This window comes from Pectinophora gossypiella, unplaced genomic scaffold, assembly GCF_024362695.1.
Source record: "Pectinophora gossypiella unplaced genomic scaffold, ilPecGoss1.1 Pgos_57, whole genome shotgun sequence".
Taxonomy (NCBI): domain Eukaryota; kingdom Metazoa; phylum Arthropoda; class Insecta; order Lepidoptera; family Gelechiidae; genus Pectinophora; species Pectinophora gossypiella.
Genome location: NW_026063267.1, coordinates 247979 through 273494, shown reverse-complemented (window position 1 = coordinate 273494; position 25516 = coordinate 247979). Strand labels below are relative to the sequence as shown.

Genomic DNA, 25516 nt, shown 5'->3' with positions numbered 1-25516 from the left:
AGCATTTTTTAACCTTTCTCCCGCGGTTTTAACCGCGGACGGAGTCGCGGGCAAAAGCTAGTTTAGCAAATAAAAACATTCTTACTAAAGGATTAGAAAAAGTAAAGTGGATAAAAGAATTAGGCTCTAATTGCGAAGTGACCGATTTGAGTGAAAAAGAATGTTCTAACCTTTCTAAATTGTGTGATAAATATACGAAAAATGAAAAAAAATATAAGGGCATTTCTACGGAAGGGTCTATTTTTTCTCAATTCGGTGCCGAAATTGAAATTTGGCTTTTATGAATATTTTAACAACAAATATTGAAGTATATTCTATCTTAAATCTAATGAAGCAATTGGGACCAGATTTGGTGAAATGGTTTATGAGAAAAGTTAATCATCGAATTGAGCAACCACCGAATTGAGAAAATTAAACACCGAATTGAGAAGCGGCTCAGCGAATTGAGAAAATGAATCACGGAATTGAGAAATAAGTCAGCGAATTTAGAAATGCTGTCAGTTAATATAGAAATAATGCAATGAATTACCAATAATGATGTGGTATGGGCATCAGATGAAGATGAATGGAAGTCATATTACATGGTAAGTGGTGTGACCCCAAAAAGGTGTGGATTGGATTATGTGAGGATGGATATCTGTATGAAAGGTGTATTAAGATGACGAAAGACAAACAAATGAATATCGTAAAAAATATGTAATCAAGCTTTATAACAAAAATACTTGTTCTAATCACAGCCAAGAGATTACTTATCTTAATTATTCTTAATTTACTCAACTGAACTAGTTAGTATAACAAATGGAAAACTAGATATCAATGACATCGTAAAAACTGTGGATTGAGGCCACAGATATTTACTTTAAGTTAAATCTTAATAACGAAACACCAGTTTTAATCACAGCCAAGAGATCGCTTATATTAATTATTCTTATTCTTACTTTACCTAAATGAACTAGTAAGTATAAAAGTTACACTCTAGACAACAACGATATAGTAAAAACTGTATATAAAGAACACAGCTAATGACTTCAAGTTAAATACCGAAAATTAAATACTTAATCACCGACTAGAGATTCAGATATAATCACCGATTATTCTTACCTTATTGAAGTGAACTATTATAACAAATGACAAACCAGATATCACTACAATTTCAATCACAGACAAGAGATCGCTTTAATCCTTACTTTTCTATAAAATCTCAAAAATAATAGTGTAGTGTGTGTATTTTAAAATATAACGTCATCAGAATCATCATCTAAGTTCAACTCAGAAAAAATTGTGTTCGCCAGTGTTGGGGTAATCAAAGTCTCAATGTTTATATTGGTTTTAAATAAACTATCGTTTTCTGATAGATCTATATCCAAGTTTTTCTTTGAGATATTTTCCGGTTCCAGTTCTCCAGTTTGATAATTTAGCACCATAGGCTCACGTAATGTTGCAAACTTGTCCAAAAAACTGCGTGCTGGTGCCGATTTAATTATCTCGCATGACAAAATTTGTGGTTTGTTACTCGCGTTATGTTTTTGTGTAGACTTTTTGTTGACGTTTAATTTATTCTTGGAATGATTTCGTAATGGTCTATATTTTGTGTAATCTGCAGATCCTAGTTCAAAGAAGCCTGCATGCAGCCCATGATGACATTCTATAGACTTATGCAAGCACTCTTCATGGGAGCAGCTTAGTTTTCTCATAGCTAGCATTTTTTTATCTTTTGCATTCCAAATTACTTGGTGGATACTTAACGTTCCACGAAATTCACTTAAGTTAACAGGAATCAACAATTCTTTTTCAAAAATGCCCGATTCATCGACCACTTCAATTCTAATGTTATCAACGTGTCTTTTCAAAAGATTAACGAAAGTTTTCATATCGGGTATGTCATGGCCACGAGCAACTATTTTGTCAGCTGTACTTTTCAGACATCCTCCAACACCATCAGGCGCTCCTTTACCATGGCCATGCTCTGTGTAATTCCATTCAACGCAACTGAGACTCGGGAAATTCCAGTGGAGACAAGACATTATGAAAAACATCTTTCGGTTGCGGTATTGAGCTGATGGTGAGTCGGATATAAAAATAAGAGATTCCACTTCAGGAACTTCACCTTCTAAGTATCTCAGAATAGGAACAAGATGCTCCCAGATGGCTACAGCGTCGTGCCTAAGACATTCGCTGACAGTACAGAAAGATTGAGTAACCAATTTTCCATGTTTCATATAATAAAGTACTGAAGTGTGCAATGATATCTGCTGTCTGCTACTTCCGAAATGAAAGCTTTGTACCTCGTTGGCGTACTTTGTGCAATAATTCTGACTAAAATCACAGTGAATTATGCATTGGTCATAAGAAAGGTCACTTTTGATTTTTTTTATGTATCTGCATTGTGATATAATGTTAGCAGTATGACTCATATATGGGTAAAGTATATTTTCAAAATGCATTATCAAGTCTTTAGGTAAAATAGACTTCTTACCTTTGATTGTTTGCAATGTTATTCTTCCTTCGCCATTTTTAAAGTAGGCCTTTTTTTGTTTTTCCCAAGCCTTGTAGTCAATTTCTGCACTGTTGTCAAATTCTAAGTACGTCACCCTTTTATTGTTGCACTCTAAGCACACCCGAGTTAGACAAGATACATATCTGGGATCACAACAATTTTTTTCAAGAATTTGATTTGGAGAACTCTCGGAGATAATTTTGTGTTTGTAGAGAGCTGAGACAACAAAATTGAAGTTTTCATGAGTTTGACATGAGCAAGTCTCTCGAGCCAGCACATTCGGAATTATCACCCAAAAAGGTCGCAATCTGCAAAACAATGAGTAGCTGATTTTTATTTCTGGATGTTGAGCTTGGAATTTCTTATGTAGATCACGCAATGATTCTGTGGCATATCTTTTTTGTTTTCGTATTTTATTTCGAACCCTGTAGTCTCTTTTTCCGGGACACATACGGCTATTTTCATCGTCTTCGTAAAATTTTACTACCGCTTCTTTAATATCCACTGGCAACTTTGTAGAACTCTTCATCAATCCAGCAGATTCTTCTTTACTTGAACTTTCTGATGTATTTTTTGATAATATAGTCAAGACTTTATTTTTTTTTCTTTTTAATCTTTGTATTGTTTGTCGGCATACCTTATTCTTATTTCGTAATTCAGCTATCCTGTGATGCAATAATTTAAACTCTTTATCTATCCTGTATTTATAATTCTTAAATGATGGAAGTCGTGAAAATGGTCGTTTCGTAGGTGTTTCTGTAATACTCGTACTGTTGCTGGATGCAGCCAGCAAGTCCTCATGAACTTTCGAACGTAATATGCGACTTGTTGAAGAGTTTGGTGGATTTACTGTTACTGGACTTGAGCAGTTCGATGAAAGTGAAGAAGTTGGCGTAACATTGCGTAGGGCACCAATCGATTCTGTACCTGAAGTAGCGGGAGAAACAGGAACTGAAGAGTCAGCAAAGGTATTTATCGGAGACTGAGGCTCTGTAACACTTATTATATTTATTGGAGACTTCATACCAAGAGTCTGAGATGTACTTAAAGGATCGTGATCGTTCAAAGCTCCAGAATCAAAAGGCAATGATATGGGTTTTTCTTCCAGTACTTTATTTTTTTGTTTCTTCTTCTCGTAACTTTTCTTCGAATGTTCTCTAAAATACTTTCTCAAAGCTTTTTGTTCACGACGTGTTCTTTCACTCATTTTCTTTACTTTACCCTCAGCCTTTCTTTTGGCATATCTTTCCCGGTCTCTTTGTTTATGTCTCTCATATAATATAGGATCATTTTTTATTCTCTCCCTTCTCCTTCTCTCCGCAATCCTTTTCTTTTCTTTTTTTTCGGCTTCACTCAGTTTTCCCATCTGAAAAAAAAAAAACTTTTAAGCAAACCGCCCAGACGGCTCTCACTATATATCTCAAAAGATAACAATTCTAAAATCACGATAAAGGTACAAGTTTGTAGTCGTCTGCTGCTGCCGTTTGCAGTCTGCTACGAACTTTTACCTAAGATGTCAAAACAACAAATTTTGATTGAATTATTACATCTAACTAATAATGTTCTCAGAATAATAATAACTTACCCGTCTCCCTAACCCACTCCTTCGGGGATACAGGCGTGATACATAACAGATTGTGTTAACAATATCAAATCTCAATTCGGTGCAAGTAATTCTCAATTCGATGCCCCAAATTCCAGGGAATTGAGACCCATCGAATTGAAAAAATATCACATTTCATCAATTATCTAGTAAAGTTATAAATTAAATCAATTAATATGAAATGTACAGTCAGATATCACCTAAATACTTAATTAATTTAGCACATATATTATTAAATACTTCATAAACAAAATTAATACCTTCCACCGATTTTAGAATTGACACTACCCCAAAAACAGCGAACGATTTCGTACCTTCGAAAAACGCTCCTCTATGCAGCAGTCCGCCCATCTGCACACCTCGGCCACTCGGGCGCAACTGGCGCTTCACGGGAACCGAGTAGTGATGTTCGTAATGCGCGTAGTTAGTGATGAAGGTTGACAAAACTTAATTTCATCGAATTAAGACACATGCTGGCTTCAAAATTAAAATATATTATTGTACTAAAACTAAAGGGTTCACAATAAACACAATAACGTATTTAGCTTTATTAACTATCCCTTGTTCTGGGAACGTTGGAATTATGTTTTGGAAACTAGTATTTTAAAAGTTATGAAGCAATAACGAGTCAATTCTGGAATGGCTTCACGCCATTTTAAGCCAAATTCTGCCCGTTTTCAAACTTCGGGATTTTTTTTGACGCTTTTATAAAACTTTACGGTCTTCTAAACTACTCTCCACCAAGCCAAGAGTCCTATAAATACGTGAGTATTTTTTCCAAGTACGTAATTAGATGCTACAGGTACTTTTTTCACTGGAATCACTCAATCGGCCCCTCCCGTAGAAATGCCCATAACTGTATAAACCATTCTAAATCATGTGCTTTGAAAAATGTATTGTGTATTAAAAAATGGTGTATAGAAAATAATAAATTTATTGTGTAACTAGCTTTTGCCCGCGACTTCGTCCGCGTGGCGTGTTATATAAGAGAGAGATCTTTGTGTGTGTGGGAGTGCATACTTATGCAGTTTAGATTTTTTCATAAATTTTTTTTCCCAATAACTCCCATTTTTCAAAATACAGCCAAAAATAAACTTTATATTTACTAAGGTATGCATGCATGCTAGATTGAATCAATTGATTGAATTGATTTTTTTTTTAATTGATTGTTCATTGAGTTTTAATTTTAATACACACTTCCTCTCTTCCCTTCAACGTTGCTGTGCCCTACAGGGTCCATGTTTTAGTTCCTATGCCTATGTAACACCCCATTGTACTACATGGAATGCAATAAATAATTTAATTGAATTGAATTGAAAACATCTATCTTACGCGGTTTCGATTTTTTCATACAAATGTTTTTTTCCCGCTTACTCCCGTTTCCGTGGGAATTTTGCAATATCCTGTTGCAACTAAGCTTTAAGTTAACTAAGGTACCTGCATGCCAAATTTCAAGCGTCTAACTTAAGCGGTTTAGATTTTTCATACAAAAGGATTTTCCCGCAAATTTCCGTTTCCGTGGGAATTCCGGGAATTCCTTTCTTAGTGCACCTCTACGGTACCTAAGCTATGTCCCTTCCAAATTTCAAATGCCTACGTTTAGCCGTTCAGGCTATGCGTTGATATGTCAGTCACTGAGTCAGTCAGTTTCTCCTTTTATTTAGATTTGATTTTTTCATACAAATGTTTTTCCCGCTAACTACCGTTCCCGTGGGAATTTTGTAATATCCTGTTGCAACTAAGCTTTAAGTTTACTAAAGTACCTGCATGCCAAATTTCAAACGTCTAACTTGAGTGGTTTAGATTTTTCATACAAAAGGATTTTCCCGCTAATTGCCGTTCACGTGGGAATTTCGGGAATTGCTTTCTTAGTACACCTCTACGGTATCTAAGGTACCTGCATGACAAATTTCAAACGTCTAACTTGAGTGGTTTAGATTTTTCATACAAAAGGATTTTCCCGCTAATTCCCGTTCTCGTGGGAATTTCGGGAATTCCTTTCTTAGTGCACCTCTACGGTATCTAAGGTATCTGCATGCCAAATTTCAAACGTCTAACTTGAATGGTTTAGATTTTTCATACAAAAGGATTTTCCGGCTAATTCCCGTTCCCGTGGGAATTTCGGGAATTCCTTTCTTAGTGTACCTCTACGGTATCTAAGGTACCTGCATGCCAAATTTCAAACGTCTAACTTGAGTGGTTTAGATTTTTCATACAAAAGGATTTTCCCGCTAATTCCCGTTCCCGTAGGAATTTCGGGAATTCCTTTCTTAGTGCACCTCTACGGTATCTAAGGTACCTGCATGCCAAATTTCAAACGTCTAACTTGAGCGGTTTAGATTTTTCATACAAAAGGATTTCCCTTCACTACTCTGCTCCTATTGATTGTAGCGTGATGAAAAGTATACTATAACCTGTCCAGGAGTGTGAAGAATAATTGTACCAAGTTTCATTAAAATCCGTCCAGTAGTTTTTGTTTCTATAAGGAACATACAGACAGACAGACAGACAGACAGACAGACAGACAGACAGACAAAAATTTTACTGATTGCATTTTTGGCATCAGTATCGACCACTTATCACCCCCTGATAGTTATTTTGAAAAAATATTTAATGTACAGAATTGACCTCTCTACAGATTTATTATAAGTATAGATGAATGAAAAAATAGTATAAATATAAAATATTTATTGCACTAGAAATTATAATTACACAACTTTTTTGAAATATTTGCGATAAGTGCTTCTGTCTGCGTTAACACTTCATCATAGGAATCCTTATGTGGGTCGTTCTTCTTTTTTATCGACAATGACTTGTCTTCTCCGCAAAAAAATAATATTTAGCTCATAAATACTAAATTACTTAATTTTTTTTTATATAAAAATACACTTGACAATGCAATAATTTTAATATCCTCAAAACTAGATTTTATTCATAATTATTTTTTACAAAATCAGTGTGACATAGTATACAAAAAGCGTGACGAAGGTGTTATACATACAAATAAAGTGTGTCCCTCTATGACTAGTAATGTAAACAAACAGCTCTCCTAAAAAAAATCACATCGAAAGTTTCTATCCAAGAACGTTTACTGAACTACTTAACCTTTTTTATTACATTAACTAGCTTTTGCCCGCGACTTCGTCCGCGTGGCGTGTTATATAAGAGAGAGATCTTTGTGTGTGTGGGAGTGCATACTTATGCAGTTTAGATTTTTTCATAAGTACATTTTTTTTCCCAATAACTCCCATTTTTCAAAATACAGCCAAAAATAAACTTTATATTTACTAAGGTATGCATGCATGCATGCTAGATTGAATCAATTGATTGAATTGTTTTTTTTTAATTGATTGTTCATTGAGTTTTAATTTTAATACACACTTCCTCTCTTCCCTTCAACGTTGCTGTGCCCTACAGGGTCCATGTTTTAGTTCCTATGCCTATGTAACACCCCATTGTTCTACATGGAATGTGTTGTATATCTACCTACAGTGTTATGTAGGTAGTTGTAAGTTTTGTCAGACAGAGTCAGTAAATAAATTGCCAAGTACCGAACGGGTGTTTTAATTGTTACTCCCTGTTTTTTGGATATCACAGTGGCGACGAGGACTTATTTTGATAATAGATCAATTATTATTATTCCTACAAGCAAATAGTGCGTGTACAAGATGTCCATTTTCGGGAGTGTGCCGACGTTCGACTATAAAAGTGATGAGTGGCAAGTGCACGTGGCGTTGCTCAACAATTTCTTTGTTGCTAACGGGATTAACGCGAGTACCGATGTTGATGGTAGCAGGAGACGGGCTATCTTGTTAAATTGTATGTCACAAGACTCGTACCGGCTGGTGAGAGATTTGCTCCACCCGCTAACACCGGAAGCTACGACTTACAGCGCCATTCTGGATACTCTCAAGTCCCACTTCCAACCTAAAAGGTGCCTATTCGCGGAAAGAGAAAAATTTTATTCGGCAAACAAACAATCACATGAAACATTATCGGACTTCGCAGCACGTCTTCGAGGGTTGGCGTCTGGGTGCAGTTTTGGTACTTCTTTAGATATGTGTCTGAGCGATAGATTCGTGCTAGGATTGGATTCTGCAGTCATTCGTGAAAAATTGTTTCGCGAGGACCCGACCGAACTTAAGCTGTCAAAAGCGTTGGAGATAGCCATCGCGGTGGAGGGAGCGCAACGCGTAGCGCGCGGCACGGGCCGCGAGCTGGCGCCGCCGGTGCTGTACGCCGGCGCCGCGCCGCGCCGCCAGCGCCGCGCCGCCGCCGCATCCGCCGCACCCGCCGCCGACAGGTGCCTCGTGTGCGGAGGGAAGTCTCATTCAACATCCGATTGCGGCTATCGACATTTAAATTGTGATAATTGCGGGCAGAAAGGCCATTTAAAACGTGTTTGCAAAAATAAAAATTGGAAAAGTGACAGTAAAAATGTGCGTCAAAATAATTTTATTAGTAACGGCGGCAGTGACAACGGTGAAGACGGGGGTGATCGTGATTTTTTGTTAGTGAATAACATAAAATGCTTGGATGGTGCACCGATGACTGTTGAGGTACGTGTCGGGGACGTGACGCTGGACATGGAGGTGGACTCGGGCAGCGCCGTGTCCGCGCTCCCGGAGGCCGTGTGGCGTAGGTATTTCTCTCGTGCAGCGCTCGGTGAGTCAGATAAAATATTACGTACATACAGCGGTGCTCTGCTTAAACCAATGGGGGTATGTAACTTAGACGTCACATACAATGACGTCACACACCGTATCTCATTTTATATCGTATCGAACGGGCCGGTAGCTCTGCTCGGAAGAGATTTCATGACAACATTTAATTTGGCTATCGTTTCGTTAAACCATTGTTCACAACTTAAAGACGAATCTGTTTTAAACAATTACGAAACATTGTTTTCAGGGAATCTGGGCGAGTTCAATAAATATAAGTTGACATTGCAATTAAAAGAAGGTTCTGTGCCTAAGTTCCGCAGAGCGCGGTCCGTGCCCTTTGCGATAAGAGATAAGGTGAGCGCCGAGCTAGATCGATTAGTCAGCGCGGGGATATTAAAACCAGTTACATATTCCAAGTATGCGTCACCGATCGTAGCGGTACTTAAGAAAAACAATGAAGTTCGCATCTGTGGCGATTATTCCGGTACAATAAATAAGGATTTAAAAATCGATTCATATCCATTGCCTAAAGTAAACGAGTTATGCTCAGCACTATATCGTCACTGGAAAGGCAAAATTACGTAAGCGCCAAAAGGCCATTTCGAGAAAAAGCCGTTTAAAGTTTCATTTTTTCGTTTTTTTATCATAACTTTTTACCCAATTATCCAATTTAGATGATGTCAAAGTAAGGTTACATTGTTTTTTAATTTTCTATGTCCAGCAATACATATTATAACTGTTGGATTGCTATTTCAGGATATAGTGGCGCTTACGTAAAAATGACTTCAGTTTACAGTAAAGCAAATTTACTTAACCGCCATCTGGTTAAAATATTATTTGTAAGCAAAATTACTTACAGCTCTTACGACAATGCATACGAGAACGACAATATTTCTTTAAATATAATAATACTGTAATGTTAGCGGAGTAAAAGTTACTGTAACGACTTTTACACATCTGCTCTCATTATGTAAAAATTGCCTACAAAGTGATCGATTGATTATGTCAGTTCACCAAAAATTCTTTAAAGTAAGTTTTTGTAATATCTTACATGGGTAAAAAGACGTAAGAGACAAATAATTATTCTTAATACCTCTTTAAACTACTTATTACTTCAATTGATTTATAAAAATGGCTATTAAAATACTGAAGTGCCAGAAATAAAGTTTCATAAAATATAAATTATAGCGTACAACCCGTTATCTGTTTGTAAAAGTTTCTTTTTAACACTTTCAAAGACAGAACGTATACGGACGTTCCGATTCCAAGGTGCCATACTACCTATTATGAACCACCAATGACCCATGGTCTCTGTCCGTGAAAGGGTTAAACGGTTTTATTTAGCTAAACCCGTACGGTATATTTGTATCAAAATTAGATATTGCAATTTAAGTACCTTCCTGTTGTCAGATTGATCTGAAATTTGGTACGCACCTTTAATTCCGATGTCAATACAATATAATAAAATCAATAACATTATAAATCTAAGATGGCAGCCGGTACATAATGGGGGATTACATATTTTTCCACAACCCCCTCAATATGGGTATCAAAGATAGGACTACACTAGTAGAATACTATCATTATGTCAAAATTTCAAATCCAAGATGGACGATATTACAAAATGACTGAAAGAAGGATGTTGCCCTTAATTTTGTCATTGTCATCCACCGTCCATAATATGCAGGGCAGCACAGTGGATCGCTGGGTGGGGTCGCTCCGCGAAGCCTGTGAAATCCCCAGGAGGCTTCTGAGCTTCTGGAAGGAGATAGGTTGGCTTACGTAGTCAACAATTACACGCATAATGGGCCACCTTAGAGTCTAAATGCGGAAAACAGAGCCCACTAACATAACATAACATATGCAGGGCAGCACAGTCGACCATGCAGTAGTATATTTGGGCTCAAAATTGTTTGAATTAGGACAAGCATACGTGGCTCTAAGTCGAGTCAAGTCTCTGGAAGGGTCAAGTCTTTTTAATTCCTCAATAATTCCCCTTATTGTTTTTAAGAGTATTTACTACGAAGTTTAATACACTTTTCCATTCGCTCGAACCAGGTATTATTTAACATTTATTCCACTCCAAAGTAGAAGTGTTCAAAATGGCTGACTTGAAAGCGTTGGCCGCTTCTTCACCGCACTGGAACCTTTGACCGCGAAGAGTTTCTTTTTTAATTTTAGGAAATGTAAAGAAATCATTGGAGCTTAGGTCAGGACTGTATGGAGGATGGTCAAGAATTTCTACGTTTTCCTGCTTCAAATAATCGTTTGACGAGCGGTGTGTGAGCTTGCGTTGTCATGGTGCAGCATCCTGCATTCCTGCGCATCATCATGCGTCGCTTTGGGTTAGATTTTCGAAGTTCGGCGATGACTTGTGGTAAACAAATTGTGGTATACCAATCTGCATTAACCGTCCTACGATCTTCAAGTGCAATTGTCGCAACATGACCGATTTTCTCCACGAAGGTAGCCACCATCTTTGAAGTGCTTCGAGAGCGAACAACTTTAGTCGGCTTTGACTCGTTTTGGAAGACCCAAACTGTGGATTGTTGTTTGGAATCAGGATAATAGCATAAATCCAAGATTCGTCACCACTGATGATGTCATACACGTGATTTGACTCTCCTCGGTTGAACCTCTGAAGAGTTTTCTTACACCATCTGACGCGGGCTACCTTATGATCGTCAGAAAATGCGGGATGCAACGGCAAACTAGTTTTCTCACACCAAGTGCCTCATTCAATATCGTTTAAATGGTTGTCCCTGAAATGCCTAATAACGCCTCTATTCTCGGTATGTCACATGACGATTTTTGAGGATTAGTTGTCTCACAGCAACGATATTATCTTCAGTGAAGGCGGATATCCACGCTCGAATTCTAAATACCAGCGTTCGATGGCTCGCAGACATGGCACTTCATCGTGGAATAGAAATTTTAACTGTTTGAAACACTGAAGTCGCAGTAGGCCTCTTCGAAAGTTATAGAAAATTTTTCTTTGTAAGATTCATTTTCGGACATGATCTGACAGATTCAAACCAACGCTGTGACTAAACAATTGCATTAATCCTAATGCTTTCAATTGTTTTGATATTCGAAATTCCAACAAATTTGAATTTTGAGTTCTCAATTCAAAATTGGCGCTAAATATGCAAACGACAGAACTTAAAAAGTATAACAAAGTCGCTTTTTCTGTCCCTATATCCCTATGTACGCTTAAATCTTTAAAATTGCGCAACGGATTTTGATGCAATTTTCTTTAGTAGATAGAGTGATTCAAGAGGAAAGTTTATAGGTATGTATAATAACATCCAATAAATAGTGTAGAAATACTGTTATTTTTGAGGATTTTAATGTGATGTCGTAAATAATTTCATTTTTCCTCAGCATTGCATCCGAGCGAAGCCGGGTCGCTAATAAATTATAAAATCAATTCTAAAATAGTTTTACTTTTAGATCTATTGTTAAAAAATAACTTCCTGGGAAACTTACTGCTAGCCCACAAACTTGCTTAATAACAGCATAAAAATGCGAAGGCAAATTTACGTACACGCCTTACTTATTCTAAATACTGTAAGTCAAAATTACTTATTCGCCATTCACTGCATAAACATGCTAAGACATTTTTTTCTTATACGCCTTACTTATTTTAAAAGCTGTAAATAAAAATGACTTATACATAGTCTATTTTTTATTTTCAGTAGTCCAAAATTACTAATAAAATGATACTTTTCAAACTATAGAATGCCAAATTTACTTAAAGTTAATATGTAGTTATTATATAGGACCACAATATTACTTATACACCAGTCACGAAAAAAACACCAAAATCTTGTCGTTTAAGAAACTGGAATTGAAAAAAGTCAACTATTTTCAAATTTACGTAAGCGCCAAAAAAGTGCTCGTATCGCAATGCTACCCAGACAGATCGACGCAGAATGAAACGCTGATTCCGAATATATAAAAAACCCAAAATACCTATTTTGGCGCTTACGTAATTTTGCCTTTCCAGTGACGATATGGTTGTCGTTACTATACGAAACTAGATTTGTCAAACAGTTATAACCAGTTCGTATTAGACGACGATTCGCAGCAGTACACATGCATCAATACACATAAGGGGTTGTTTGTGTATACACGGCTTGTGTTCGGGCTGGCCAACGCGCCGGCTTTGTTCCAGCGCGCGATGGCTCAGCTGCTGCAGGGTATCGAGGGCGTCGAGTGTTTTCTCGACGACGTGCTCATCGCGGCCCCCACGCACCACCAGCACTGGGACCGAGTAGACCAAGTTCTCACTCGATTACTTGATGCAGGATTAATGTTACAAAAAAATAAATGTTCTTTTTGTCAGACTAAAGTGGAATATCTCGGGTTTGTGATAGACCGCAATGGTATGCACAAAAGCCCAGATAAAGTCGACGCTATTACGAACCTAAAAGCGCCTACAAATGTGAAGGAGCTAAAGTCCTTTTTGGGAGTAATAAATTTTTATAGGAATTTTATTCCTAATGCGTCTGTGCTCCTAGCACCTCTTCATAGCCTACTACGCAAAGAACAGAAGTGGGAGTGGTCAGAGCAGCATCAAAAATCGTTCGATGCTGTTAAAGAGGAACTGGCATCAGAGCGGACGCTCGCGCACTGGGACCCGCGGGCACAGCCTGTGCTGACGGTGGACGCGGCGCCGGGCGGGCTGGGCGCCGTGCTGGCACTGCGGTATCACAATGGAGACGAGCGCCCGCTCGGGTATGCTTCACGGGCGCTAACGAAGAGCGAGCGCGGGTACAGCCAAATACAAAAGGAAGCGACGGCCATCATTTTTGGAATTAAAAAATTTCATGATTATTTGTACGGCCGTCAGCAACCTTTTGTACTCAGAACTGATCACAAGCCGTTGCTCTCTATTTTTTCGCCCGATAAGGGTATACCACAAATGACCGAGGCCAGGTTGCAACGGTATGCTCTGTTCCTGGCGGCCTATAATTATAAAATTGAATTTGTCAGTGGAGAAAATAACATAGCCGATTACTTGAGCCGGTCCCCCGTGGAAGGTGACGACGGCGAGGGGGACGAGTCGGGGGCGGCGGGCGCGGGCTCGCTGCGCGCCAGCTACGTGCACGCGCTGGCTGCGTGTGGCGCGCCGCTGCCGGGCTCACTGCGCGACCTGGCCGCCGCCGCCGCCGCCGACCCCGTGCTGCGCCGGGTCGTACACTACCTAGCTAAAGGCTGGCCAGACCGAGTACAACCAGTGTTGCTGCCATACAGACGCTGCCAACATGAATTATATGTTGATAATGGAGTTTTGATGCGGGGTCACAGGGTTGTGCTGCCACGAACGTTTGTCGCGGCGGCCTTGCAAGAGTTGCACGCGGCCCATCTAGGAGTAGTGAAGATGAAATCTATGGCCCGTGAGCGCTTCTGGTACCCTAGTATCGACAAGGATATCGAAGATCTAGCGGCTAACTGCGAAAGATGTGTTATGTTGCGGCCCGCCCCGCCTAGAACACCGATCGAAACGTGGGTATGGCCGGGTTCAGTTTTCGAAAGGGTACATTTAGATTTCCTGGGACCTTTCCACGGGAAAATGTTTTTAGTTTTAGTCGACGCGCATAGCAAATGGCTAGAGTGTTTGCCCATGAGTAGTTTAACCGTTGAACAACTTATTGTTCAACTACAATCCATTTTTACACGTTTTGGATTACCGGGCACTCTGGTGACTGATAACTATAAAACGTATACGTCATCAGAGTTAGTAAAGTACTGCTCAGATAATGGTATCCAACTCGTCCATACACCCGTGTACTCGCCACAGAGCAATGGGCTTGCAGAGAACGCTGTTGGAACGACTAAACGTTTTCTAATCAATGCGTTAAAAGATACAAACAAAACTAGTTACGTAACAAAACTAAACGAATATCTGTTTAGCTATAGAAATACGCCACACTGCACGACAGGGGTACCGCCTGCTCGACTGATGTTTGGTCGCGATTTGCGTTGTAAACTGGACCTTATTAGCGGGCAGTCACGAGTCACAGTCCCTCAACACTCACGGGTGCAAGAGCGAGTGCTAATGAAACAAAAACGACAAAAAGAAAATTATGGTGGTACTACTAGACAATTTACGCTATTAGACAAAGTTTGGATAAGAGATTACCGTGGTAATCCAAAGAAACCGTCTTGGGTCCTGGGATCAATCGTCGGCCGTGTCGGTAAAGTACTTTATGAAGTAAGAGTAAAGGATACAGACATCGTTTGGAGGAGACACACGAACCAATTGTTGTCTGCGAATAGGTATCGCAGTTCTGTTGATAATTCATTGCATAGTGGCGGTTGGTATTACGACGACGACAATAGTATGCCGGCGCCCGGTCCGTCGGCCGCGAGAGCGACTCCACCGACCCCACCACCGGCGGCGCGGGCGCACGCCTCGTCACCGCCGCTGCAGAGCGACGACGACAGCTCGGCGTATGTCCCGACCACGGGTGATGAGTTTGGTACGCCAACAAATGACTCGCGTTCTTTGACTCCATCAGACGACGATAGGTCTCCGGTTAACCCATTCATTCGCACTCGCTCGGGTCGGGCAGTAATACCTCCTAAATATTATTCATAAGTAGATAATGCATTATAATATCTTTTTTTTGTTAGACATTAATGGAAACCCAATTAGTTTTTTTGAGTATTAACCATTTATATTTTTTTTTTTATTATATTTAAGTTTTTTTTTTTTTTCCTTGTTATTATCATTATTGTGGAGGGAAATATAGTACGTAGTAAGTGTGCTAGATTGTTACATCAAGCCACAGATTGTTTTTTTAACTTCTAATCGTTTACAAGTTCTTTTGGTTTATGCTTATTTTTAAGTTATTGTGGAGGAATGTTGTATATCTACCTACAGTGTTATGTAGGTAGTTGTAAGTTTTGTCAGACAGAGTCAGTAAATAAATTGCCAAGTACCGAACGGGTGTTTTAATTGTTACTCCCTGTTTTTTGGATATCACAGAATGCAATAAATAATTTAATTGAATTGAATTGAAAATATCTATCTTACGCGGTTTCGATTTTTTCATACAAATGTTTTTTTCCACTAACTCCCGTTTCCGTGGGAATTTTGCAATATCCTGTTGCAACTAAGCTTTAAGTTAACTAAGGTACATGCATGCCAAATTTCAAGCGTCTAACTTAAGCGGTTAAGATTTTTCATACAAAAAAATTTTCCCGCTAATTTCCGTTCCCGTGGGAATTCCGGGAATTCCTTTCTTAGTGCACCTCTACGGTACCTAAGCTATGTCCCTTCCAAATTTCAAATGCCTACGTTTAGCCGTTCAGGCTATGCGTTGATATGTCAGTCACTGAGTCAGTCAGTTTCTCCTTTTATTTAGATTTGATTTTTTCATACAAATGTTTTTTCCCGCTAACTACCGTTCCCGTGGGAATTTTGTAATATCCTGTTGCAACTAAGCTTTAAGTTTACTAAAGTACCTGCATGCCAAATTTCAAACGTCTAACTTGAGTGGTTTAGATTTTTCATACAAAAGGATTTTCGGGAATTCCTTTCTTAGTGCACCTCTACGGTATCTAAGGTACCTGCATGCCAAATTTCAATTGTCTAACTTGAGTGGTTTAGATTTTTCATACAAAAGGATTTTCCCGCTAATTCCCGTTCCCGTGGGAATTTCGGGAATTCCTTTCTTAGTACACCTCTACGGTATCTAAGGTACCTGCATGACAAATTTCAAACATCTAACTTGAATGGTTTAGATTTTTCATACAAAAGGATTTTCCCGCTAATTCCCGTTCCCGTGAGAATTTTGGGAATTCCTTTCTTAGTGCACCTCTACGGTACCTATGGTACCTGCATGCCAAATTTCAAACGTCTAACTTGAGTGGTTTAGATTTTTCATACAAAAGGATTTTCTTGCTAATTCCCGTTCTCGTAGGAATTTCGGGAATTCCTTTCTTAGTGCACCTCTACGGTACTTAAGGTATCTGCATGCCAAATTTCAAACGTCTAACTTGAGTGGTTTAGATTTTTCATACAAAAGGATTTTCCCGCTAATTCCCGTTCCCGTAAGAATTTCGGAAATTCCTTTCTTAGTACACTTCTACGGTATCTAAGGTACCTGCATGCCAAATTTCAAACGTCTAACTTGAGTGGTTTAGATTTTTCATACAAAAGGATTTTCCCGCTAATTCCCGTTCCCGTGGGAATTTCGGGAATTCCTTTCTTAGTACACCTCTACGGTATCTAAGGTACCTGCATGACAAATTTCAAACATCTAACTTGAATGGTTTAGATTTTTCATACAAAAGGATTTTCCCGCTAATTCCCGTTCTCGTGGGAATTTCGGGAATTCCTTTCTTAATGCACCTCTACGGTACCTAAGGTACCTGCATGACAAATTTCAAACGTCTAACTTGAGTGGTTTAGATTTTTCATACAAAAGGATTTTCTTGCTAATTCCCGTTCTCGTAGGAATTTCGGGAATTCCTTTCTTAGTGCACCTCTACGGTACTTAAGGTATCTGCATGCCAAATTTCAAACGTCTAACTTGAGTGGTTTAGATTTTTCATACAAAAGGATTTTCCCGTTAATTCCCGTTCCCGTAGGAATTTCGGAAATTCCTTTCTTAGTACACCTCTACGGTATCTAAGGTACCTGCATGCCAAATTTCAAACGTCTAACTTGAGTGGTTTAGATTTTTCATACAAAAGGATTTTCCCGCTAATTCTCGTTCCCGTAGGATTTTCGGGAATTCCTTTCTTAGTACACCTCTACGGTATCTAAGGTACCTGCATGACAAATTTCAAACATCTAACTTGAATGGTTTAGATTTTTCATACAAAAGGATTTTCCCGCTAATTCACGTTCTCGTGGGAATTTCGGGAATTCCTTTCTTAGTACACCTCTACGGTATCTAAGGTACCTGCATGACAAATTTCAAACATCTAACTTGAGTGGTTTAGATTTTTCATACAAAAGGATTTTCTTGCTAATTCCCGTTCTCGTAGGAATTTCGGGAATTCCTTTCTTAGTGCACTGTTTAACTTTCGATAGGGTGCTGGTAAAAAAGACAAAAGCCCGAAGTTTAGAGAATCGCGTGTAATGTTCACCATTAGAAAAAGGAGAGAGTACAGTATTGCCATACTAAAATAATAATTAAAACTAAAATGTTGGGGATGCCAACATACTGCCAGCCGCAGCAATGAAAACCTAAGAATATAATGTCAAAAAAAAGGAAAATATTTGAACACAATACTATAGGTAATCTGAACTTTTGAATGTAAATCTATTTTTGAAAAATACTAGGTAGGTATATTTAGTCAAGGAAAGCAAAATTTTAATACAACATTAAACCAAAAGATGAATTTAAATGAATATAAAACAACTTTTGAAATAGTATTATTTTACCAAACCTGTTTATTTTATACCTATGTATAATAGCAATAAATCATGAAAAGAAATGATAACGTTATGAGTTTTAATTTTACAAACCTAGTGTCTATCTATACAATGCAATGTTAGCTTACAGATAAGCAATGAGATGACACAATATTATTGTGATTACTTATTTGCTGCTGAGAACAGCAATATCCCACCTAAAGGGAAAAACAAAAAGCTGCATGTTAGCCTATAACACAAGAATAATCAACAATAGGAACATTTAGCCTTAATTTAAAATAATATTTTCTTATCATAGAATAAAAACCACACACAAAGGTAAGCTTAAGGTAATTTTACTCTTTAAATTTACTATGTAGCAAATAGTAACTTAATACTAAGTAAATTATATTTTTAATACACACATATAAACAGCTTATAACTATATTATGCCATCTTATAACTAATACAATTACTTGGTTATTCTATTGGAAGTGGGCATATTTTTACAACTGACCGTTTATGAGTTCTACCATTAGCAGTTTTTACCTCTACTACTCTAACTCTGTTGTCATTACCGGGAAACGTTTGAATGACTCTAGCAAGTGGCCACTGCATAGGGGCAGTGCTGTCCTCCTTAAGCAACACAAGTGTACCTACTTGAACGTTAGGTTGGATATCTCTCCATTTGGAACGCGTCTGCAAAATGTTAAGATATTGTTTGCTCCACACTTTCCAAAAAGAGTTAGTGATATTACTACACTGCTTCCAGAACTTCAATCTATTAACAATGACAACAGGCTCACCAGATTCAGGGTATGCGTTTAACGCTGTACCTATAAGGAAGTGACCAGGTGTGAGACAAGAATAATCATTTATATCACTTGAAAGTGGCATTAGAGGTCTGCTATTTAAAATAGATTCTATTTGACAAAGAACTGTGTTTAATTCTTCATAGGTAAGTATTGCCGTTTGTACAACCCTTTTCAAGTGGAACTTCATACTTTTGACACCTGCTTCAGCTAACCCTGCGAATGTTGGAGAATAACAAGGGACAAAATGAAAAGTTATACCTCGTTGAGATGAAAAAGCATGAAGTTTCGCCTGATGTTCATTTGAGCTTTGCAATTTATATAAATTATTTAATTGACTGCTTGCGCTCCTAAAAGTTGACGCATTGTCGCTATAGATGTCAGTAGGAACACCTCTACGCGAAATAAATCGTTTTAGACAAGCCAAAAAGGTTTCAGTTTTTAAATCAGAAGCTAGCTCTAAATGAATAGCCTTAGTTACAAAACAAACGAACACACAAACATACGCTTTTGTTTCTAACGACCTTCTGATCCTAGATTGTTTAATAATTATTGGACCTGCAAAATCTAGACCTACCTTTTGGAATGGCCTACAAGCGTTGACTCTATCATGTGGAAGCGTGCCCATTAATTGTTTCGCTGAATTAGCTTTCAGTTTGAAACAAGTTATACATTTGTGTAAGACTTTTTTAATCTCTCTCATTCCATGAACTATCCAAAACCTTTGATTAATAGTTGACAAAACAATCCTAGGGCCAGCATGTAGATTTTTAATATGCTCGGCGTGGATAATTAAATGTGTCACGCGGGAATCACGTGGCAAAACAACAGGATGTTTTTGTGAATAGGGCATCGATGAGTTTTCCAAACGACCTCCTACCCTAACTAGACCTTTGTTATCAAGGAATGGACACAGTGGTTTTAAATTACCCTTTAAAATACTTTGCTTACACTTTAAATTATGAATGTCTTCTTTCAAGTATTTTTGCTGTTCATATTTAATTATCAACAACAATGAGTCATTTAATTCTTTACTGGATATATAATTTAAATTATTTTTTGCGCTATTTGACCTCACATTTTGAATAAAACGTAGTATGTAAGCCAAAATGCGTTGCATTTTGTTTATATCAGAGTACTTGTCTAGAAAATCTAGCTGTAAAAGTTGTTCATTTGTACTAGAGACCATACAAACCAAAGAGCCCGAAAATACTGCACAAGCCTTAATTTCAGGTAGTTCGCCGGGAACCGGTAATTGAGGCATATCCATTAATGTATACTCACCTTTATGCAAAAACTCTGGGCCTTCCCACCACAGAGGATGATTGTGCAGCTCGCTGGGTAGGACTCCTCTGCTTAAACAGTCAGCGGGGTTATCCTCTGAGCGGATGTAAGACCAGCGGTACTGGTGAGTAAGCTGTGTGATGACCTTCACTCGATTTCCCACATATGTATTAAGCGATGTTATATTGGTTTTAATCCATGCTAGGACTATTTGTGAATCCGAGTACAAGTGAACATCACCTATGTTTAATTTATGATGCAACGTGTCATACACTCTGACGACCAGTTTTGCAAGCATTACTGCAGCATTGAGCTCAAGTCTGGGTACAGTTAGACTTTGCCTTATCGGGTTCACACGCGACCTTGAACATAACAATGATATTTTTACTTTACCTGTTTGGTCGGTGACACGTAGGTATATACAGCACCCGTAGGCTGTGGTGCTCGAGGCGTCTGCAAAACCTATTATCTGAACAGAGCGTGCGTTGCATACACCGACATGCCGTGCGATGGTTATAGGTGACATGACTTGTAAGCTGTCAAAAAATTCACACCATACCTTTAGCAACTCGTCAGGCGGCCTTTCATCCCAACCTACTTTTGCTAGCCAAAGCTGTTGCATGATTGCTTTCGAGGTTACCAGGATCGGCCCTGCATAACCCAAGGGGTCATAAAACTTCCCAATAAAGCTTAAAATGTCACGCTTGGTTGTAGGCATGTTTTCGTTAGTGCTGGGTGACGAAAGCATGAAAGAGTCGGTGTTAATGTTATAACTTATACCCAAAGTTTTTAGAGAAGCATCATTATCTTTCCCTAACTCTATATCATCAAAATGTTGTTGCGATTTTGGTATGTCATCTAACAATGAAGCGCAATTTGAGTACCATTTGTGCAAATGAAAGCCTCCAATTCCTAGTAAAGTGCATAGCTGCCTTTTTGATTCAATTAACAGTTCCGATGAATCATGTGACACTAAGGCATCATCTACATATGTAGAGTGTTCAATAATATGAGCAGCCAGTGGAAACTGTTCCCTATGTCGGACAGCCAACTCCTTCAAGCACCGTGTAGCTAAGTAAGAGGAAGACTTGAGTCCATAAGTGACTGTATTTAGCTGTATACATTGAATATTTTCCTTGGGGGTATCCCTCCAAAGGATGTTTTGCAATGATCTATATTTTTGGGCGAGTGATATATTTCTAAACATTGCTTTAATATCAGTTACAAAAATAAATTCCCCAGTTCTAAACAACAATAAAATGTCTATAAAATCTTTCTGCACCACAGGGCCATTTAACAATAAATCATTAAGTGATACTTTTTTGTTGCTTTTCATTGAAGCATCAAAAACTACACGACACTTAGTTGTTTTTTTGTCTGGTCTAAGAATTGCGTGATGTGATAGAAAATAAACTGGATCAGAATCAAGATTATATTGACTGATATCTATGAATGTACCATGGCCTTGTTGTACATACTCGTGAATAAATTCAGAGTACAGCTTATGTAGCTCTGGATCCCTTTGAAATCTAGTTTCTAAATTTAGATACCTTTTGAGAGCTAAGTTGAAAGTTTGGCCAAGTGTTTCATTTATTGACTCTAGTGGTAATTTAAGAGGTAATGCAACTTCAAACTTGTTATTTTGTGTATCTAGATTCACAGAATTACAAAACATTTGCTCACAGGTCTCATGCTCCGGGAGTTTTTCTGGAAAAAATTCAGGAACCCTTTCAGACTCCCAGAACGAGGAGAGCGTGTCATTAAGCGACGTGTCACATGTATTGCAAAATAATGATGTTACTTGGCTTGAATGCTGATTAGTTGGGATGGACCCTGCAATCACATATCCAAATTGTGTGTGTAGAACCGGCAGTTGCTGGCTGGCTCCATTCTCTGACAGGCTGCTTACAGTTGTGGAATGCTCAGACGGCAACAGCACCTGGAAAAATATATCAGCACCCAATAAAATATGTATCACACTTGGCTCATTGAAGTCATTATCAGCCAATGTTACATTGGGAGGTAACACCAAGTTTTCCAATGGTATCTTGACCTGTGGTAGCTTTGAGGTTATGTTCTCAAGGACATGACATGTGACATCTATTTCAAATTTCTTTGTAATTGAATGTAATTGTATATTGACATACTTATTTACATTGTTTATTTTGTTGCCTATACCCACCACTGGAGTATTTAAAGTTTTGGGTTGTAATTGTAATAAATCAACCAATTCACTTGTAATGAAGGATGCTTGAGACCCGCTATCAAGTAGCGCCTTCACATGAACTTCTGTTCCATTGCTCGCCATGAGTTTCACTCTAGCTGTAGGCAATAGAACTTGGGTCGCACAGGATTTCATAAATAACGTTACTGGCGACTGAACTGCATCTTTGTGAAGCAATGTGTTGTGCTTTTGTTTGCATACTTCACACTTAAAGAAGTACCTACACTTCTTATTATGATTTCGCAAGCATATTTGACATAAATTATTGTCAGTGACGAATTGTAATCTCTGTTCAGCTGACATCAATTTAAACTTTGGACAAATAAACAATTTGTGTGGCAACTTACATAGTGTGCAGGCAAGTGGCGGCGGTGCTGACTTAACAGTGGCTCCTGCAACGTCCTTCACTGTCACTGTGTGAGCAGCCTTTGAAACGGGGAATTGCACCTGAGTTCTCTCAGCATTTTCAAGTGCAAGGGCTCGACGTTCTAGAAAATCAATCAATGTGCTTACTGAGGGTTTATTATCCTTAATGAGCTGAAATTCCCTATTACAATAAGCATCTAGTTTCCTAGTGAGAATGCATAGGAGTATAGAATCCCAGGACTTTATGTCGTGCTTTAAGTTTTTTAGTGAAGCAAGTTGTTGCTTGACACACGAGACAAACACCCTAATGTTACCTGCTGTTGATTTAGTAATTGGATTCAAATCTAGCAATATGTTTATGTGTTCGTTTGTTATTTTGTACTCATTGTCGTAACGATCCTTTAGCAACGTTTTGGCCTCTGTATAACTTTCAGATTGTAAAGGTAAATTTTTGATAAGATCAAAAGGCTCATCCTTCAAAAAACTGCGTAAATAAAATAGTTTTTGTACGTCTTGTAGGCTGGAATTTCGATCTACTAATGCGTTAAATAATTCTATGAAGGGTTTGTACTCGGAGTACTTACCTACAAAGATCGGAACATTTATTTCAGGCAGCTTCGTTGCCATGGTCTGCAGTGGGGGAGGGCTAACCACCTGGTTATCATCTAACTTTTGCATTAAGCGTTTTATCAGAGTTAGCGTTTCCAAGTATTTTGTTTCAACAGCGTCACAGTCGTCCGCGTCTGGATTAAGCGCGCATATCTCTAAGTTAAGTTTTTCAAATCTGTCAAACGTAGCCCTCAACCTCTCCTCCTTTATGGAAAGGCACTGGCGATCGAGTTCCGCACCATCAGTGTCACGAAAATAATTAAAATGTTTCGTCAAAACGCCCTTCTGAGAGGCACGTTTGCGTAAAAGACCTTCTAGAGCCTTAGGGCTGTTATCACAATCCGAATCAGACATAATGATAAAACAAACACTTTATGATGACTTAGAAACTAAGTACACTTGCTAAATACGCTACAATTACAAAATAAAATATTTGTAACAGGCTAGTTACGCTATACGTGTTATCGAGAAAAAAAAATATGGCGTCGTCGACGAAAAAATGGGCGTTTCCGGAAATATTTGAAGCTCTGCAGAGTCCCCTGGTGACGATCGCGAGTAACAGTATTATACGCGCGAGTCTTCAAACGAACCAATAAATCGATCTGTATCACAGACACAGTTGCCCGCCGATTTTCAAATCGGTCAATAGGAGCGACTGCAAGTGACAGACGTAGTACATCAGCGCCACAGTGGTGAGTAGCGAGACCTCGTTGGTTACCGCCCTGTTGTCACGTGTCGTGGAGCGCGCCAATGGGAAGGCGCGAAAGCGACGCGTTGGTGTGACGTAGCTGTGACGTAGCAGCAATCAGCGCCGCTGTGGCTAGTGGCGAGTAGCTGAATCTTGCCTTGTAATGACGTCACGCCGAAACGCACCATCGAAACCGGAAACACGTATGCTAGGTATGGAATGACTAGCACTTTTGATGTGGGATGCCTAAATAAATACGATACTTGATTTTGGGCAATCTCCTCTCGAATGCTTCTTCTATGTGTATGATGGCGAAGTGTAGATCACGACGAAACCTGTTGTTGTGTCCGGCGATATTGCTGACGACGAAGTAGTTCGCGGGCGAGAAAGTTCAAACCTCACGAAATCACAGTTCTTTCTGAACAACAAATGTCTGCTCGGCACAAATTCACTCGCGGGCCCTTGTGTTGCGAAGGACCATGTTTAACTTTCGATAGGGTGCTGGTAAAAAAGACAAAAGCCCGAAGTTTAGAGAATCGCGTGTAATGTTCACCATTAGAAAAAGGAGAGAGTACAGTATTGCCATACTAAAATAATAATTAAAACTAAAATGTTGGGGATGCCAACATGCACCTCTACGGTACTTAAGGTATCTGCATGCCAAATTTCAAACGTCTAACTTGAGTGGTTTAGATTTTTCATACAAAAGGATTTTCCCGCTAATTCCCGTTCCCGTAGGATTTTCGGGAATTCCTTTCTTAGTGCACCTCTACGGTATCTAAGGTACCTGCATGCCAAATTTCAAACGTCTAACTTGAGTGGTTTAGATTTTTCATACAAAAGAATTTCCCTTCACTACTCTGCTCCTATTGATTGTAGGTTCTGCCAGATATCTGTCCGGTACTGGTCGATAGAGAATCGCTACGGGTATGCGACCCCGAACTGCTCTAGCTACTACTGTCACCTCCCTCTTCCTCCTGTGGCAGTAGTATCCTTTTCCCCCTTCCTCACCACTCCTATTACGGATGTCTCCCGTTAAGATCGACCGATGATCCCGATCGGTCACAAAACCTAGCTTGCTAGCTTTCGGTCCGCAGCGTTAGAGGCCTTGCTAATGCTGATGCCGTTCCTACCGCTCTCCGATCGTAGCGGCTCCCCGTTCCATTGGATATAGGGCGGTAGGGGCAAGAGTGCACCTGTGTTCGCGCGCACACTGTCAAACCTTTGTTCCGTGCACTATAATATTTCCTGCGCAAATGGCTCGGCTTCTGATAATGGACTCCGATTATTAAAAGTTCCGCGGCGATGGACAGAGGTAGAGAGGTCTGGTTTGATGCAACCAGGCTTTGTCTGATGTCTGCACGCGGGCGGTTCAGAGAGAGTGGTCGCTTCA

At 38.9% G+C, this 25516-nt stretch overlaps 2 protein-coding genes across 4 annotated transcripts; both read right to left on the bottom strand.

The window, feature by feature from the left end:
* Window positions 1-2149: 2149 nt before the first annotated feature.
* LOC126381495 (uncharacterized) lies at window positions 2150-3863 on the bottom strand. Its single transcript, XM_050030975.1, has 3 exons — window positions 3425-3863; window positions 2477-3058; window positions 2150-2175 (listed from the first exon to the last, which is right to left on the bottom strand). The coding sequence occupies exons 1-3, from the start codon at window positions 3861-3863 to the stop codon at window positions 2150-2152; spliced, it is 1047 nt and encodes a 348-aa protein (XP_049886932.1).
* A 14338-nt stretch (window positions 3864-18201) lies between these two features.
* On the bottom strand, window positions 18202-24071 carry LOC126381480 (uncharacterized). Of its 3 annotated transcripts, none has more exons than XM_050030965.1 (3): window positions 23411-24071; window positions 22808-22948; window positions 18202-22175 (listed from the first exon to the last, which is right to left on the bottom strand). In XM_050030965.1, exon 3 carries the CDS (start codon window positions 21909-21911, stop codon window positions 18621-18623), a length of 3291 nt encoding a protein of 1096 aa, XP_049886922.1. In that variant the 5' UTR covers window positions 21912-22175; window positions 22808-22948; window positions 23411-24071; the 3' UTR covers window positions 18202-18620. The 3 variants fall into 3 exon arrangements, with proteins under 3 accessions (XP_049886922.1, XP_049886924.1, XP_049886923.1); XM_050030967.1 differs by having other exon boundaries at window positions 19441-22175; XM_050030966.1 differs by having other exon boundaries at window positions 19441-22175; window positions 22808-24071.
* Window positions 24072-25516: the final 1445 nt, after the last annotated feature.

What these genes read in the sequence shown, in the direction of transcription:
- LOC126381495 (XM_050030975.1), bottom strand. Translation starts at nt 3,863, where the DNA reads ATGGGAAAACTGAGTGAAGCCGAAAAAAAAGAAAAGAAAAGGATTGCG. An exon ending in TGTTTCTCCCGCTACTTCAG is followed by an intron (nt 3,059 to 3,424) that starts GTACAGAATCGA and finishes AAAATACATCAG; the next exon opens with AAAGTTCAAGTAAAGAAGAA. An exon ending in AACATTGCAAACAATCAAAG is followed by an intron (nt 2,176 to 2,476) that starts GTAAGAAGTCTA and finishes CTGTACTGTCAG; the next exon opens with CGAATGTCTTAGGCACGACG.
- LOC126381480 (XM_050030965.1), bottom strand. Translation starts at nt 21,911, where the DNA reads ATGTTTTGTAATTCTGTGAATCTAGATACACAAAATAACAAGTTTGAA.